We start from the raw sequence: 19,130 nt of genomic DNA on the forward strand, positions 1-19,130 counted from the left end.
TTCTCCCATAAAATTCACAGATAAAAACCAGCAGGAATTACTCTTGTGAAGTTAATTTGGCCCCACTCTACAATGACAACTTTAATTCCTTGTACCAAGAGAGAACCCCTTAACCCAATATCCTTTAACTTTCATGTCAGTACAAAACAAAGTATTCACTATAAGAGTTTTCCAGAACGCTAACACACGAACAATCCGACAGCGGACTAATTGTACAAACACAAGTCTCATCCTTCTGGATCTAGATGTTTTTCTGCTCATTTCCAACCACCTTGAATCCAAAGTATATAAGTTCGTTTTTCTGTGAGGACAAATTTCTTCTGTTCTCAGCGTCTGTTTAAATCTACCTCGTTCTAGTGGTGATCATGTTTCATTTTCTGTCGGTTTTGTGGTCAAGCTCAGTCAGCTGATCCTCAAGTTCAGATGCCTTGAATAACACATAATCCTGGCACGATTCGCATGCTAGTTCTATACTAATTGGAGCCTGCTTCTGGTTCCTCAAACAGCTTGAACCAGGTTCCTGACACTGGAACCGATGGCGCTATCAACCGTTCCTCAATAGATGGAACACCGTGGCGCATCTATATTGTTTCTGGTTCGGAAGACGGAGCTGAGCCCTGTTCGTAACGGCCCATGCTACCTTCACTATATCAGCACGAGATTCCCGCTTTACACCTCCACTGTCTGTGTTCCTTCAGAGCAAGCAGGGTCTGACTTTGCTGGTTCGTTAGAGACATGTTCTAGATCATTATTGTCGACCCCATCAGTCTCAGTCTCGTCTGCCGCTAACTTTGGCGGGACGAGCAGATCTCTGAATCTATGCAGTGCTTCTTTTAGTGTGTCCCGCACCTGAGGATAGGTAACTGTTAGAAGGAAACTGATTTAACGGAATCTTCTAGAATACTATAATTATTATACGCATTCGATCTTAAACTCTTAGTTAATTTCAATGTATTCTTTCCTGAGTACCTAGAGAACCTTAAAACATCCCTTGAAGTCTAGTTTAATTTCAAGGTATGTGATTCACCTAATTAAGGTAGGTAAGGTAAATCACATGTGCATAATATTATTTTAACACTGTAAACTTAATAATATTATCTGGAAACTGTAAAGTGGAACGTATTAAATCAAGAACTTGATACATAATACGGAGTATTCACGACACAGGTCTAGAGTCTAGACCATACCATGATGCAGCATGTATTTCAATCTTACATTCCCTACTTCTACATAGGGGGGGGGGGGGGGGCAAAGCCCCAAAAGGCCCCGATTTCTAGGGCCCTTTTTGGATTTTCGATATGTGTAGGGCCTTTTGGGGCCCTAGAATTAACTTCAATTTCATCAAGTTTGATATATAGCTAAGTGCTTTATTAAGAAACTGTTTACACCATTAAAATATTCAAAACCCCTAAAAGAAATCAAGTCATCCTAAAATGGTGATCAGTACAGATCAAGACAGCTAGAGTTAAAATTTGTTTCTCCAAGCAACTCTATCATCGGCTAATATCTTAAGCTTATTAAGATCATTCAAAGAGTTAAGTTTTAAACCTCTACGGGTCAAATCATTCACAATAATCTTGAACAAATTCTTACGATGCGCACCGACGCGCCCTTTACAGTTTGTTGTGACAGCAAACTTTAACGCTAATGCAGCGGGGGAGTCATCAGCACTACGCAAGATATGACCTAGGAGCTTCCACCTTGCTTTAGGGACACGATCTGATAGCTTAACTGAGTTACATCTTAGGTATAAGTTTGCATTTGATATTGTTCCATGAGGCCAATAAATGTTCAGTAATGATCTAAGGTGTTTTCTATGGCAAATGTCTAGTTTTTCTAGTGACTTTGCAGTAGGACACCAACTACTGCAATTGTACATGATGATTGATACAATTTGGGCTTCGTATACTGCTATCTTACTGGTAACGGAGATATTCTGCTGAGACCAGATCTTGGTGAACTTATAGAAGGCATTGTTCCCAGCAATGCATCGAGCAGCTATATCACTTTCACTACACAACAATGACCCAAGAATCTTACTCTTCCGCCAATCTTCATTTCCACGTAACATGGTATCATCACGACCAGGGATTGTTTCTCCAACAGGAGCGAGGAAAACATGGGTAAATTCTGTTTTCTCTGTGTTAATGAACAGGTTAAACTCCTTGAAGACTTCCTTAGCTATTGGTAGGATAGCTTCTAAGGATTCTTTTTCCACGTTCATGAAGTTACAATCATCTGAATACGCTGACTCCAGTGGCATACCTTCTTTTGAAATAGGGGGATTGGGTATGTGTGGGGGAGACTCTGCTAGTCGATGGCGTAGTTCTATAAGAGCTCCTGCTAGGACAAGAGTGAAAAGCTTGCCGGAGAGACTGTCACCTTGAAAGGACCCAAGAAGACTCTCGAATACAGCAGATAGTTCTCCTTCCACTCTGACCTTGAGCATGGTGTTGGTTAAGAGGAGTCTTACTAGCCTGAGGTCGTCGTCTGTGCATCCAGCTTTGACAAGAAGGTCAAGTATAGTCTGGCGTTTGATTGTGTCAAATGCTCGAGACATATCTATGCCCATCTTGTGATACTGGAAGTGTTTACGCGTGACAACCGATATCAACATCCGCTCAGCCCACACTAGATCACCACAACTTCTACCATGTTTGTACCCCGCCTGCGTGCTACCAGTGAAAGCATCAACTTTGTCTTCAATTCTCTTCAGTACAATCATGGATAATATCTTACGAGCACCATTTGATAGACATAGAGGTCGTAGACTAGTGACAGGACCAGCTGGTTTGCGAGGTTTCGGTAAGGGGGTGATGATGGCTTCACCTATAACATCAGGAAATGAATTGGTCTCCAATGCGCTATTGATGATCTCGGCATATTTTGACCAGAATTTTGTACCAGCATTTTTCAACCACTCGTTGTAGACTTTATCTGGACCAGTGGCTTTGTTGTTCTTGAGAGATTGGGCGGCTTTCTTTACTTCATCACATGTGATGGGTATGTCTAGGCAGCGTCCATCCCCTATAAATGCTTGAAGTGGTTCATCATCACACGTGAACTGCTTTTCGTAGTAGTCTCTGATCACTTGAGCTTTACCAGCATCTGTGGCAACAAAGTTACCTTCTTCATTGTGGACACTGATAGTAGATTTGGGCTTAGTGTCAGCTAGAGTACGCACAGCTTCAAACATCTGCCTTGTGTCATCTGTTGACATGATGGTTCGAGCGATGTCATCGGCACGTGTGTCAGCAAGGTTCTTGAGATGCTTACGGATGTCTTTCTGTAACCTGTTGATCCTTGTACGGACTTGAGTTCTGTCAGCAACTTGGTTGTTACAGTTAAGTGCAGCTTGCAGGGTTTGTCTCTCTTTTACAAGGGCTTCAACAGTTGAGTCACTACTGAAGTTACGGTTTCTGGAGCGTGGTAGTGTCCCGATTACTTCATCAGCAGTTGTCTTAAGGACATCCATCAGGTTAGTGAGATCATCATTAGGGTTTGATGTTACCTGAGAGTTGTTGACTTTCTGTTCGACTGAAAGTTGGTATTTGACTTTGGTGGGAAGGTCAGTGGTGAGCAGGGAGTTGTTATATCTCTTAACTACTGAACTTATCTTTTTTGTAGGAAAGATTTTGTAGTAGGGGGCTAGTTTGATCTTACAAGCAACGAGTCTGTGGTCTGAGTTAGTAGCAAGACCGCCATATGCTCTACAATCTTGGAACATGAATCTGCTGCGTGTTCTGCACAGAATATAATCTAATTGGGCAAAGACTGGACGAGTAAGTTTGCTACCTTTAGGGCGACCTTTGGCAGAAATACACATAGAGAAAGTAGTTCGATGTCTACAAGGATGATCAAAATAGGTATTGGTAGCAAACAGTTTGTTTAAGCACATGAAGTTTAATAAATGTTCACCGTTGAAATTCCTTGTACCCATTCCAAACTTGCCCATATACTCTGTTACACCATACTGATAGTCCAAAGGAGATAAGGTTCCCAACTTACTGTTGAGATCACCACAAACAAACAATTCATGAGATGCAGGAACTGAAATAGCATGGGTGAGTTCTCTGTAGAACTTTCTAAGAAGGGCAGGGTTTCCTTCTGCTTTAGGAAGTGCTTTAATGATATTATCTGACTACTTGCACAGTACTTTTATGTTTATTTTCAAGTGTATTTACATCGAGATTATGGTCCATAAACACTATCAAATAGTGGACAGGGTCAAAAGGCCCCGATTTCTAGGGCCCTTTTCGGATTTTCGATATGTGTCATGTGGGGCCTTTTGGGGCGTTGGCCCCCCCTACATAGTACATTCCCTACTTCTACATTACTTCAGTCATTTGAAACCGAGATCTGTGATGTCAGGTGGCACACAGGAAATTAATTTAGCAGCTTACGTGTGAATTCTGACAGTGTTACAGTGTAAAATAAATGATCACAATTCACAATGGCCATTCATAGCCTGACATTAAATCACTACCACTATTTTAGTATTCACTGTCTGGCAGTCGAGTAGGAGTAAAATTGTAACATCTTGTTGACCGACCATTAAAAAAACATGACCTGATCATGATAATGGTATAATATGGTATTTTTAAAACCGGACTAAATGATAAGATAATAGCAACATACCTCGTTAGAATTGCAGGTCACACAGTCGATAAGATAAGGGTAGAGTCCAACTACGTGGTCCCATACCTCCACATCAACTGAAATATTTTAAATATTAAACTATCCGTGTTAAAATGGAGTTTCTAGCATGTTCACAAACACGAGTATACGAAATTCAATGTTGATTGGGTGTGGCCTCTAGAAATATATTTTTATTAATTTTGGCGACGGAATTTTCGAATGAGTAGTTACAAATACAGCATACCATGTGCAAAATTGCAGGTCTCAGATATAATACATGACTAATGACTATGTTATAAGACCCAACGTATTTGTACTGATTTTTGGCCCCCTCTCCCCCTCCCTAGTTCCTGTATTATATTATGATAATATGGTAACTTGTATCAGTCACACTGTCATAACACGGAAACACTACCCATTATATCATGAATGTTCTGTATGAAATAGAAACAGTAGAAACCTTAACCACGTACTGTACAAAATGTTGTGGACATATCCAATAAACCACATTCTTATCATTTTTTTCCGACGGCATGCCGTCCTGATAACCTTAAATGACAGACATGATGTCTGTCATTTAAAATTGTCGGCAGTCTTATCACATTACGTATCTTGACTTGCTCATTTGCCCACTTCCCACCTTAAGGGGGGGGGGGGGGGGTCACCCTGATTTTTTGTGAAACTTGGTTTCGAGATAGCAGTTGACCAACAAACTAGGACCAGTGACCGAACTTTTGAGGGGGTCCCCGACCCCAACCGCCAAACGGTGCCCGCGGGGCAGCCACGCCCATATTTGGTTCAAATTAGGCCCAATTTAGCCAAATACCCTGAACATGCCCAAAACCCAGATTTTATGTGCACTACTTGTAGCTAGTGGTCCCCTGAACAAGTATATGAATTTTCATCAAGATTGGGCAAAAAATGACTGAGTTATGAGCCAAAAACCATATGACCATATTTGGGCATACGCACCAAATTTGATCGATTTTGGCCCATAAATTGGTCAAATATCAATATTTTTGAATAAAACCAACTTTATATGAAAGGTAAGCTTATACTACACATTCTCTATGATTATCAGCTCAGTATCTACCTAACTGTGGATTCTGTGTTCAAATAATCACAAAAAATGAACAAAATCGTCCATATCTCAGTTCGTGATATTTGCAAAACTGATTTCGCTCAAAACAATAGAACTCGATAGGGTTTCAATATTTTTACATGAAATTTTCAGAATCAACGTAGAATCGCATTTCGACCTTAAGTCTTGTATTGAAATTTTGAGTTAGGCCTTTAAAAAAATTTGGCGGCCAAATTCCAAAATTTGCCAGGCATTTTTCAGAATTTGGCCGCCAAATTTTTGGTGCGCATGCCCAAATATGGTCATATGGTTTTTGGCTCATAACTCAGTCATTTTTTGCCCAATCTTGATGAAAATTCATATACTTGTTCAGGGGACCACTAGCTACAAGTAGAGCACATAAAATCTGGGTTTTGGGCATGTTCAGGGTATTTGGCTAAATTGGGCCTAATTTGAACCAAATATGGGCGTGGCTGCCCTGCGGGCACCGTTTGGCGGTTGGGGTCGGGGACCCCCTCAAAAGTTCGGTCACCGGTCCTAGTTTGTTGGTCAACTGCTATCTCGAAACCAAGTTTCACAAAAAAATCAGGGTGACCCCCCCCCCCCCCCCCCCTTAAACACTTCGCATTTAGTTTTTAAACTTAAAGAGATAAGAAACAGTCGACCACTTACTGTGGGTCATGTGGTCACGTCTAGCTTGCAGGGAACCAATAAGAGAAGATATGGCTCTCATCACAAAGGCTATCTCCGCCATCCTAGAGCGGGGGAGAGGACAGCGGCCGCTCAGCTTCTCGTCCTTCACGTAGTTTTGTAGCACCTCCTGGCAGCGTTTCAGTAGAGTCCCCAGTGCTAGTTTAGATACATCTGAAGAGTTGTACTGTGAAGCAAAATAAGCACGAGTTTTCCTAGATCTTACGGACTCAAGGTATAGTAGTAAAAGCTTTGTCCCCTCCATGTCCCCTCGACAAAAGTACTCAAGTCGCTACTTCACACCGTAATGTACACTTCCCACTCCCATATTAAAAGAGAGAAGATAATTGTATACTGACCTCCGGACGAGCTACTGGCTTTGTAGAAGGAAAACTGTAAGAGTGTCTCAAAACATGACTTAGCGAACTGTTCTCTCAACGGTAGAGTGTTGATTGCTGGGAGGCAAATGTTAGTTGTTACAGTAACTTACTTTTTCTGCTTCTGTTAAAGGTTGAAATAAATCGTATGATAGCCCAAAGACTGTGTTATATTATCTTAATTTCATGACTGGCCTTGATAACGTAATAACGTGTAAAACATTCATTAACCACAATAATTGAACATCAGTTTCATTTAAATGTAAGGTTACAAACAGTGATTTAAACAGTTATTAAACATTCTTTGTTAATCATGCGACACTGCATACCAGTTATCAAATTGGCCACTCCAATAAACGTATAATAGGCAATTTGTATAACAATCTGATGTGAAGTTTAATAAATAATTAGAGGGTAGGTGATACACTTGACAGCATTGTGCAAAACACCAAACTGCACACATAACACATGGACAGTCACACGCAGTTCAACACAATTATCAAGTAAATCTAAGTAATGTTAATCGTAACTGTGCGTAGATATGCAGACTAAGGAGTGATGAAATTTATATATGCTAGTGATGTCATTCCAGTCAAACCCAATGCCGTCGGGAAAATGATTTTTCGACAATAGGAGAATGATAACTATTTTTAACGAAATTGGCAACTGACAGGTAAAATGACAATATAAGAATGTGGCGGATTGAAGATGAAACTATGTGTTTTAGTGATGTGATTTGTGATTTGTGAGTGAGAGTTATTTATTTACTTGCATGAGATGAAAAATGTAATAAATTTTACTTACCATCTGGATCCGTAGCTCTCAGCGTGGCTGGCAATGGGTTGTACAATTCTGCTATTGAAATAAACAAATTTAGCGCTTCACATTGTACAGCAAACACAGAATGTTTATCCTACCCGATACCAGGTGCTAGTAATTTTTTGTTACCATTATAATTTAGACTATGTTATTAAGTTGGGCGGTTTATTTTATTTACTGTCCAGAACGTGAGATGGTGAAGCTGCATAAAATGGCAGAAATTTGTCTACTGACGCTATTATATCTTCTGCAGCAAGCAGTCCTCGTGTCAACCTGCTCTTTCTAATGTAGGAAATACTGTATTTTAACAACCTAAACAAAATTTAGACGACAGTAATAGCTAGCACAGCGACATTGGAATAGCGAGAAGATTTAGAAAAAGCTGCTAGATGGGTGTGACGCTAAGTAAAGCAATGAGTTATTCACTGTTCACTGTTTTCCATTTTCCAATAACCAAGGAGTAAAATGCACGGAATTTTGTTGACGTGTGTGGTTGATAAACTTGCATCTTGCAGTGGGTGGTTTGATTGTCATGAGTTTGCTCAACATCAGCAAAGTGTACGGCAAAGTGATTGGTATTCTGAACCTTTTAAAAATGAAGATCAATTTGATAACATTAACAGCTTTAGCAGCGATTTTAGTACATTTCTTTGAATTTTCTCATTTTTTACCGTGATAAGGAATTTATCAATGTTCTATCTTATTAGACTAACCAGTTTATTTTATTTTTACGCAGTGAATACTTAATTAAGTTTAAGCTCTTTTTAGTGTTTACGTTTTTATTTTGTTATACTTATATATGGGATTATTTTTACTGGCCACTACTTCAAAATAAAAGCGATTGTTAAGTTTTAAAACGTTGTCTCAAAATAAAATGATACGGGCATGAAACCTATTTAATTATTTGTTGTGTTAGATATTTGCAAGTCTTTCGAATAGATTTGCTGCCTTTCAAACGGGCTAACAAGTTTCATGCTTAACAGATTGAGTAAATACTATAGTATTATGCAATGCAATTGTATCTTTTACATAGTACTTATATATTTGGAGGTTTCGACTTTTATACGGTTGTATTTTGCTGTCCAAAACATAAAATATCTAAGGGAAAGTTACTGCAAACTTAGATATTAAAGTCGTATCTATATCTATCTAGAAGTAAGGACACTTGCTTTCATTTGTGAATGAAACTGAAAATTCGTTATTATTAGCAGTCTCAATTTTTTCAAATCATTAAATGGGATTGTAACTAAAATTGAAATTGCGTAAACTTCCTCCTTTAGAAAGGGCTTTACCAAAAATTTATACATTTATCGAAATCAAGTATGTGTATAATTCGTTTAGTATTAAACTACAACATAAAAGCGACAATCGGCATTTCAAATTCCTCAAAGATTAAATTTAAAGCATACAATATGTCACGGATTACGGACCCAATCATATATATATATCTATATATTTATTAATATTAAAGCATATTAATCTTTAAAGTTAAGATCTAAATGTTTCCTTCTAATAGTTTGCATGCATCTGTTGGCGAATTGGCAGGAGTATTCCTGACCTTTTAACCTAAGTCGGTTTCTAACCTAAGTCGGTTTCTAATACTTTAACTTAATCAAAATGCACATCATGTTACATAATTACATTAATGAATTATATTGACTTCTCCCTCCTGTTTAAATGGTATGACCTTACCAACTAACATACATAATTCAACATAAACATCAAGAAAGAGGGTAGGCCGAAATTAACTAACACCTTTCTCCCATAAAATTCAACAGATAAAACCAAGCAGAATTACTTTGTGAAGTTAATTTGGGCCCACTCTACAATTACAAAATTAATTCCTTGTACCAAGAGAGAACCCCTTAACAATATTCCTTAAATTTCAGTCAGTACAAAACAAAGTATTCACTAAAGAGTTTTCCAGAACGCTAACACACGAACAATTCCGACCAGCGGACTAATTGTACAAACACAAGTCTCATCCTTCCGGATCTAAGACTGTTTTCTGCTCATTTCCCACCACTTCTGAATCCAAAGTTTTAAGTTCGTTTTCTGTGATGACAAATTTCTTCTTGTTCTCAGCTTCTGTTAAATCTACCTCTGGTTCTAATGGTTGATCATGTTCATTTTCTGTCGGTTGTGGGTCAAGGTCATCAGCTGATTCCTCAAGTTCAGATGCTTGTACTACATAATCTGGAACTGGTTCGCATGCTAGTTCTATACTAATTGGAGCTGCTTCTGGTTCCTCAACAGCTTGACCAGGTTCCTGAACAGATGGAACCGGTGGCGCTTCTATATTGTTCTGTTCGGGAAGACAGGGAGCTGAGCCATTGTTCGTATCGGACCATGCTACCTTCACTATATCAGAACGAGATTCCGCTTTTACCTCCACTGTCTGTGTTCCTTCAGAGCAAGCAGGGTCTGACTTTGCTGGTTTGTTAGAGACATGTTCTAGATCATTATTGTCGACCCCATCAGTCTCAGTCTCGTCTGCCGCTAACTTTGGCGGGACGAGCAGATCTCTGAATCTATGCAGTGCTTCTTTTAGTGTGTCCCGCACCTGAGGATAGGTAACTGTTAGAAGGAAACTGATTTAACGGAATCTTCTAGAATACTATAATTATTATACGCATTCGATCTTAAACTCTTAGTTAATTTCAATGTATTCTTTCCTGAGTACCTAGAAAACCTTAAAACATCCCTTGAAGTCTAGTTTAATTTCAAGGTATGTGATTCACCTAATTAAGGTAGGTAAGGTAAATCACATGTGCATAATATTATTTTAACACTGTAAACTTAATAATATTATCTGGAAACTGTAAAGTGGAACGTATTAAATCAAGAACTTGATACATAATACGGAGTATTCACGACACAGGTCTAGAGTCTAGACCATACCATGATGCAGCATGTATTTCAATCTTACATTCCCTACTTCTACATAGGGGGGGGGGGGGGGGGGGGCAAAGCCCCAAAAGGCCCCGATTTCTAGGGCCCTTTTTGGATTTTCGATATGTGTAGGGCCTTTTGGGGCCCTAGAATTAACTTCAATTTCATCAAGTTTGATATATAGCTAAGTGCTTTAATGATATTATCTGACTACTTGCACAGTACTTTTATGTTTATTTTCAAGTGTATTTACATCGAGATTATGGTCCATAAACACTATCAAATAGTGGACAGGGTCAAAAGGCCCCGATTTCTAGGGCCCTTTTCGGATTTTCGATATGTGTCATGTGGGGCCTTTTGGGGCGTTGGCCCCCCCTACATAGTACATTCCCTACTTCTACATTACTTCAGTCATTTGAAACCGAGATCTGTGATGTCAGGTGGCACACAGGAAATTAATTTAGCAGCTTACGTGTGAATTCTGACAGTGTTACAGTGTAAAATAAATGATCACAATTCACAATGGCCATTCATAGCCTGACATTAAATCACTACCACTATTTTAGTATTCACTGTCTGGCAGTCGAGTAGGAGTAAAATTGTAACATCTTGTTGACCGACCATTAAAAAAACATGACCTGATCATGATAATGGTATAATATGGTATTTTTAAAACCGGACTAAATGATAAGATAATAGCAACATACCTCGTTAGAATTGCAGGTCACACAGTCGATAAGATAAGGGTAGAGTCCAACTACGTGGTCCCATACCTCCACATCAACTGAAATATTTTAAATATTAAACTATCCGTGTTAAAATGGAGTTTCTAGCATGTTCACAAACACGAGTATACGAAATTCAATGTTGATTGGGTGTGGCCTCTAGAAATATATTTTTATTAATTTTGGCGACGGAATTTTCGAATGAGTAGTTACAAATACAGCATACCATGTGCAAAATTGCAGGTCTCAGATATAATACATGACTAATGACTATGTTATAAGACCCAACGTATTTGTACTGATTTTTGGCCCCCTCTCCCCCTCCCTAGTTCCTGTATTATATTATGATAATATGGTAACTTGTATCAGTCACACTGTCATAACACGGAAACACTACCCATTATATCATGAATGTTCTGTATGAAATAGAAACAGTAGAAACCTTAACCACGTACTGTACAAAATGTTGTGGACATATCCAATAAACCACATTCTTATCATTTTTTTCCGACGGCATGCCGTCCTGATAACCTTAAATGACAGACATGATGTCTGTCATTTAAAATTGTCGGCAGTCTTATCACATTACGTATCTTGACTTGCTCATTTGCCCACTTCCCACCTTAAGGGGGGGGGGGGGGGGGGTCACCCTGATTTTTTGTGAAACTTGGTTTCGAGATAGCAGTTGACCAACAAACTAGGACCAGTGACCGAACTTTTGAGGGGGTCCCCGACCCCAACCGCCAAACGGTGCCCGCGGGGCAGCCACGCCCATATTTGGTTCAAATTAGGCCCAATTTAGCCAAATACCCTGAACATGCCCAAAACCCAGATTTTATGTGCACTACTTGTAGCTAGTGGTCCCCTGAACAAGTATATGAATTTTCATCAAGATTGGGCAAAAAATGACTGAGTTATGAGCCAAAAACCATATGACCATATTTGGGCATACGCACCAAATTTGATCGATTTTGGCCCATAAATTGGTCAAATATCAATATTTTTGAATAAAACCAACTTTATATGAAAGGTAAGCTTATACTACACATTCTCTATGATTATCAGCTCAGTATCTACCTAACTGTGGATTCTGTGTTCAAATAATCACAAAAAATGAACAAAATCGTCCATATCTCAGTTCGTGATATTTGCAAAACTGATTTCGCTCAAAACAATAGAACTCGATAGGGTTTCAATATTTTTACATGAAATTTTCAGAATCAACGTAGAATCGCATTTCGACCTTAAGTCTTGTATTGAAATTTTGAGTTAGGCCTTTAAAAAAATTTGGCGGCCAAATTCCAAAATTTGCCAGGCATTTTTCAGAATTTGGCCGCCAAATTTTTGGTGCGCATGCCCAAATATGGTCATATGGTTTTTGGCTCATAACTCAGTCATTTTTTGCCCAATCTTGATGAAAATTCATATACTTGTTCAGGGGACCACTAGCTACAAGTAGAGCACATAAAATCTGGGTTTTGGGCATGTTCAGGGTATTTGGCTAAATTGGGCCTAATTTGAACCAAATATGGGCGTGGCTGCCCTGCGGGCACCGTTTGGCGGTTGGGGTCGGGGACCCCCTCAAAAGTTCGGTCACCGGTCCTAGTTTGTTGGTCAACTGCTATCTCGAAACCAAGTTTCACAAAAAAATCAGGGTGACCCCCCCCCCCCCCCCCCCTTAAACACTTCGCATTTAGTTTTTAAACTTAAAGAGATAAGAAACAGTCGACCACTTACTGTGGGTCATGTGGTCACGTCTAGCTTGCAGGGAACCAATAAGAGAAGATATGGCTCTCATCACAAAGGCTATCTCCGCCATCCTAGAGCGGGGGAGAGGACAGCGGCCGCTCAGCTTCTCGTCCTTCACGTAGTTTTGTAGCACCTCCTGGCAGCGTTTCAGTAGAGTCCCCAGTGCTAGTTTAGATACATCTGAAGAGTTGTACTGTGAAGCAAAATAAGCACGAGTTTTCCTAGATCTTACGGACTCAAGGTATAGTAGTAAAAGCTTTGTCCCCTCCATGTCCCCTCGACAAAAGTACTCAAGTCGCTACTTCACACCGTAATGTACACTTCCCACTCCCATATTAAAAGAGAGAAGATAATTGTATACTGACCTCCGGACGAGCTACTGGCTTTGTAGAAGGAAAACTGTAAGAGTGTCTCAAAACATGACTTAGCGAACTGTTCTCTCAACGGTAGAGTGTTGATTGCTGGGAGGCAAATGTTAGTTGTTACAGTAACTTACTTTTTCTGCTTCTGTTAAAGGTTGAAATAAATCGTATGATAGCCCAAAGACTGTGTTATATTATCTTAATTTCATGACTGGCCTTGATAACGTAATAACGTGTAAAACATTCATTAACCACAATAATTGAACATCAGTTTCATTTAAATGTAAGGTTACAAACAGTGATTTAAACAGTTATTAAACATTCTTTGTTAATCATGCGACACTGCATACCAGTTATCAAATTGGCCACTCCAATAAACGTATAATAGGCAATTTGTATAACAATCTGATGTGAAGTTTAATAAATAATTAGAGGGTAGGTGATACACTTGACAGCATTGTGCAAAACACCAAACTGCACACATAACACATGGACAGTCACACGCAGTTCAACACAATTATCAAGTAAATCTCAGTAATGTTAATCGTAACTGTGCGTAGATATGCAGACTAAGGAGTGATGAAATTTATATATGCTAGTGATGTCATTCCAGTCAAACCCAATGCCGTCGGGAAAATGATTTTTCGACAATAGGAGAATGATAACTATTTTTAACGAAATTGGCAACTGACAGGTAAAATGACAATATAAGAATGTGGCGGATTGAAGATGAAACTATGTGTTTTAGTGATGTGATTTGTGATTTGTGAGTGAGAGTTATTTATTTACTTGCATGAGATGAAAAATGTAATAAATTTTACTTACCATCTGGATCCGTAGCTCTCAGCGTGGCTGGCAATGGGTTGTACAATTCTGCTATTGAAATAAACAAATTTAGCGCTTCACATTGTACAGCAAACACAGAATGTTTATCCTACCCGATACCAGGTGCTAGTAATTTTTTGTTACCATTATAATTTAGACTATGTTATTAAGTTGGGCGGTTTATTTTATTTACTGTCCAGAACGTGAGATGGTGAAGCTGCATAAAATGGCAGAAATTTGTCTACTGACGCTATTATATCTTCTGCAGCAAGCAGTCCTCGTGTCAGCCTGCTCTTTCTAATGTAGGAAATACTGTATTTTAACAACCTAAACAAAATTTAGACGACAGTAATAGCTAGCACAGCGACATTGGAATAGCGAGAAGATTTAGAAAAAGCTGCTAGATGGGTGTGACGCTAAGTAAAGCAATGAGTTATTCACTGTTCACTGTTTTCCATTTTCCAATAACCAAGGAGTAAAATGCACGGAATTTTGTTGACGTGTGTGGTTGATAAACTTGCATCTTGCAGTGGGTGGTTTGATTGTCATGAGTTTGCTCAACATCAGCAAAGTGTACGGCAAAGTGATTGGTATTCTGAACACTGAGGTAAGCAAAGATGTCATGCCAAAACTAGCAGATGGGTCGTGCAATATCTAGCAACTTTGATTTTTTTGCACGCACACGTAAGCTTACTTTTGTGTTTAATCATGTGCTGATAAACTGAGAATCATTTATTTTTCATAATAAAAAACAAGAATTAATAATTAGGAATAGCTCATGGCTAGTACAACAATTGTAAGATTTTCATTATTTTTAGTAATTATTGTTGGATCTTAAAATGTTAGATTTTTTTTGAAACCACTAGAATTTAAGCAAATCACGGTAAAAAATACCACAATCAACTAATTACACAATCAATAAATCAACTTAATTAATTAATTGGGCATGATCTGAAATTAAATGCCACACGATCACGACACCCCAAATTCAAACAGTAAATCCAGGAAATGATCAGATCACACTGCTCACCTGTAGTGAGGGGTTGAGGAGAGGTAGCATGCACGGAGCCCCGGTTAAGCAGTGTCATAACGTGGGATATGAAGGTGGGGGGAGTGTGGGAGGCGCGAGGGAGGATCTGTTCCTGGATCAGTCTGATCATCTTAACGTCCAGTTGTTCGTGTGCCATTCTCTCTTCGTATGTCAAATTCATTGGGGGTCTACTGAAAAAGTGTTGATAAACCTTGCAAAAGGCTGCTTTGTGCTGGGGGAGGTTTTATGCGGTAAAACTGCTTTTCTAAACTGGCCATGCTATAGACTTATAGATGCAAAATACCACTATTTTTTATGTCTTAACGTGAATCAAACACTTATACTGCGTGCAACCCAATGTAATATGAAATACACGCAGAAAAATGTGTTTACATGCATGGTCTCGGTTACTTACTGATCCCCAAACAAGAATTCTTCGATACATTTTCCAAGTTCTATCCACATTCCTTCAAACTCAGACGCTGAAAATATATTCAACAGTTACTGGTTAAAGTAAACATACACCTGTCTGAGTATAAGTAGTTAATAGTAGTTGCATTATTCTCCTTGGTAAAAAAGTGAAAATAAATACACGTTAACAGCTTTCTTTGTGAAATGATGACTGAGATAATAAACCTGTATCACAAGCCGTGTCCACGCCCTCCTCAATAACAGATATCAGTGTAGCATGGCAGAGTAACCATGTAGATTGTGAGGGACAGCTGTACTTTAATCCCAGCGGCCCGCGAAGCATCTGAAAATTAAGTTATTATAATATGCTGTGCAATGTTAATTATTAACATTATTTACTATTTATAGTTGGCATATTTTCGATGGCCCAACTGATCGCAAGAGTGTAGTATGAAATCAAGTTTGTGCATTCCTAGGATACCATTACGTGGGGACTGAGTTAAGGGGTATTACTGCCCCTCTGCCCGTCCAATATTGTGATTTCATGAATTTACTTGATGTAGGGCGCTGGTTGTCTTTCTATGAGAAATCGACGCGCACGTACCATCCTGCTGAGAAATCGCCCCTAGCTCTAAATATTTGTCTGATGAATTCAACTAGGACACTTTCACCGCGATCGAGACCGGAGTCAAAGAAAGCGGTTGATTGCTCTCCTCGAACTACGCGTGCAGTAAGTCTGCAATTCCAACGAAATGTTCTCAAATTGGAAATGTGTAAAAAGTTTAACAAGCTGCACGTGGGCTGCTATAAATAGCCTAGCAAGTAGCAACTAATGGTGTGCACAGATTTGCTTGTAACTCTCACCTTACGTTGTAATCTGCTCGATCCTTTGATTGAGAAAATTCACAGTTTCAAGAAATGAAAGATTTGAAGACTCGACCCTCCTGATCATCGCAATCTTCATACTGATGCTAGGGAGTGCTATTCTGGGCCTGTTCATATATTATGTGAGGGCCATGAGAGCGGACAGCCGTTTGGCTTGTAGCAGGCTCACATTTACGATCAACAAAGTCCGAGAATTAGACATCGTAAATGATCGAACGTTCAAAGAGTTCGAAATGTTGATAAATCGGAAACTAAAGACAGTTTTCGCTCAAACTCCAAGGATAGCACACCGAACATCAGAACAAGGACTACAGACGGACACCGTTTTGGAAATAGGAAAACAGGATGTTGCTCTCTAGGCAGACATGAGCAGAGTCAACACCCTCTCACTGCTGCTGGTACGACCAGCCCTCTCATCTGATGTTGTCATCCCCATCGCTGAGTGAAAGACACATCATGATCACTACCACGGACATGGAATATTGGAGACCCCCTCACGGAAACGAAAAGATTGGAAGATGGAAATCGCAACTACTACTGTAATTTTACAACCACACATCGGATTTTACAACCACACTCTGATTTTACAACAAAAAATCGGATTTTAGCACACCATTTTAAAGACTTTAGCAACCACCACAAAGACGTCAAAGTCATTTTATTTAGTCGGGCAAGCAACACTGCACGTCGTGCTTGTGCCACAGTGGGGGGAGCAAGGTAGGAAACTACCTGCTCTTCGTGCCAGCCTTATAGCTCTGCTAGATCCTGTCGACTTGTCAAGTGACGGGGTCTAACAGAACTAGGGGTTCCACTGCAACGGATCTGATCTGGCTGGTGGTCCTGGAGTGCGGTCAACTCCATGGCCATTTTTAGTTTAGTTAAATTATTCTTGCTGCATTGCATCGTGTACTTTCACGCAGCATGCATGATAAACCTAAAATACATATATACCTAAAATACCTAATAGTAACTAGGCGGCCAGCAGTGGGGTTACGTTGCATGTTGGCGCCCAAAACTGTCCCACATTCAAACGACGATTTGGCGCTCCCTTTTAGGTGAAAGTTCAGATATTGAACAATTTATTTCCATACTCACGAGAATTATTAAACCTCCATCTGAACACATCTGCAGCCGACAAAAATTTCATAAATTGAGTGAAAGAAGCTCTACTGAATTAGAATATTATATAGACTATAACTATACGTTGGATGAACTTTAATCAATAATTAATGTTTTCACAATTTAAGCTACATCTTACCTTGACAATGTTCTCCATGACATGGGTCTTGATAATGCTATCCTCTGTCTTGCGGGTCCTGTAGATTTCTACAGCACTGCTAATACACTGTTCTCCTAGCGCTATGTAAACAGATTCCTCAGATTTGGACATCCTCGTCTGATGTGCTAACTTTTTACCTGAGGAAATCATCTCGATTAAGGATGGGATCAGGGAGAATAACGGTGGATGTGAAGGGGTATGTAGAGATGAAGACTTGTTTGCGGACGTGGGACGATGGGAACCATTTACGGATCAAGCGGTCTGTGCGTACAGAATTAATCACCTGAAACTATGCTTGGTGTAGCTCGTTGGGATAGTGTACCGTCACAATAGTGACTTTAATATCTACCACGGCCAAACTGTCCACTTAAAACTTTAAAAAGCACCAGACGCTATCTTAAACACTTGCATTCTGATAATTGTATGTTTTTGAGACAAGCAATAGAACAGCCGATCAGAAAATGTAAGCAGACTTATTCGGAACAATTTGAATTGTGCAGTATGACTAAAGTTTTGAACGGATCACCCAGTATTATTCATCATTGGACCAATGTTCGTCATAATGGTGTCAAAGCGAGAAAATGCTCAACTTGCGATGCAGCGCTATTTTTAGAACTCTAAATTTGGAATGAAAACTCTGAACAAAATACTTTCAAATTCATGAATAACATAAAGTCTACGTTAATGCCACAGCCCACAAAGCATTAAAACTCAAGTTTTAGTAATGATATACTTGTATATTTGATATCAAGAAAATTGTACCAAAAATTAAATATCACAGTTTTCTTCCAGTGGTCAAATGTTATCACATCAAACGTTAAAACCCCAAAACACCAACGGTTTAATCCTGCGAGCGTAAGCATTCCTTATCCAATGTTCACTGCAACTGCTGGCTCCAGGTAAAACTTTCCTGATTAAATTTAACGCTCGTTTCATCCATCTCGTTATCACACAGTAGAGACCAAAGTGTTAACTATAACCACTCCTCCAAGAGAGTATTTCTTAACCATAACACCAACCCTTACATTGTCGTAATACTTGTGTCCAACAACCAGGAGGACGTTGGAAACCATTAGTCCGGTCCAAATAATATACATTCCTTCCGCAGTAAGTCTAGCTTGAATGGTCATGGAGATTAGGCCCAACAGGATTGTAAAAAGCCAGTACGCTATTATAATTTTGTAGATAAGCTCCTTTCGTACTTGATACTCGACCAATTCTGTAAGGAAATATTTTATCTTCTCTTTGGTGATATTTTCAACTATGCAGTTCATCCTGGAATCCTTCTCCAAAATCTGGTAGGCCTCCTCCACAAGTGATAGAAATTCAGAATCGAATGGTTTGTCAGTGGTGTGAGTGACATACTT

General features: G+C 39.3%; 2 protein-coding genes across 2 annotated transcripts in view; both read right to left on the bottom strand.

Moving 5' to 3' along the window:
- Nucleotides 1-669: 669 nt before the first annotated feature.
- Nucleotides 670-7,778, bottom strand: LOC134811985 (protein MON2 homolog). Its single transcript, XM_063819153.1, has 5 exons — nt 7,591-7,778; nt 6,769-6,864; nt 6,392-6,583; nt 4,639-4,715; nt 670-849 (listed from the first exon to the last, which is right to left on the bottom strand). Exons 3-5 carry the CDS (start codon nt 6,471-6,473, stop codon nt 670-672), a joined length of 339 nt encoding a protein of 112 aa, XP_063675223.1. The 5' UTR covers nt 6,474-6,583; nt 6,769-6,864; nt 7,591-7,778.
- A 996-nt stretch (nt 7,779-8,774) lies between these two features.
- LOC134811419 (protein MON2 homolog) overlaps nt 8,775-19,130 on the bottom strand; it is a 155,371-nt gene continuing 145,015 nt past the window's right edge. Inside the window, exons 26-34 of the mRNA XM_063818217.1 lie at nt 17,743-17,900; nt 15,825-15,942; nt 15,604-15,670; nt 15,189-15,379; nt 14,159-14,206; nt 13,337-13,432; nt 12,960-13,151; nt 11,205-11,281; nt 8,775-10,168 (exon numbers count right to left, since the gene is read on the bottom strand). Of these exons, the coding sequence (XP_063674287.1) occupies nt 9,587-10,168; nt 11,205-11,281; nt 12,960-13,151; nt 13,337-13,432; nt 14,159-14,206; nt 15,189-15,379; nt 15,604-15,670; nt 15,825-15,942; nt 17,743-17,900 (1,529 nt within the window). The 3' untranslated portion in view covers nt 8,775-9,586. The remainder of the gene's footprint in view (nt 10,169-11,204; nt 11,282-12,959; nt 13,152-13,336; nt 13,433-14,158; nt 14,207-15,188; nt 15,380-15,603; nt 15,671-15,824; nt 15,943-17,742; nt 17,901-19,130) is intronic.

This window comes from Bolinopsis microptera, chromosome 2 (genome assembly GCF_026151205.1).
Source record: "Bolinopsis microptera isolate Bmic1 chromosome 2, MBARI_Bmic_1.0, whole genome shotgun sequence".
Classification (NCBI taxonomy): domain Eukaryota; kingdom Metazoa; phylum Ctenophora; class Tentaculata; order Lobata; family Bolinopsidae; genus Bolinopsis; species Bolinopsis microptera.

Coding starts and splice junctions, on each gene's coding strand:
- LOC134811985 (XM_063819153.1), bottom strand. CDS start 6,473: ATGGCGGAGATAGCCTTTGTGATGAGAGCCATATCTTCTCTTATTGGT. Junction 4,716..6,391: donor ACGTGACCACATGACCCACA/GTAAGTGGTCGA, acceptor AAAATATTTCAG/TTGATGTGGAGGTATGGGAC. Junction 850..4,638: donor TGACCTGCAATTCTAACGAG/GTATGTTGCTAT, acceptor ACCTATCCTCAG/GTGCGGGACACACTAAAAGA.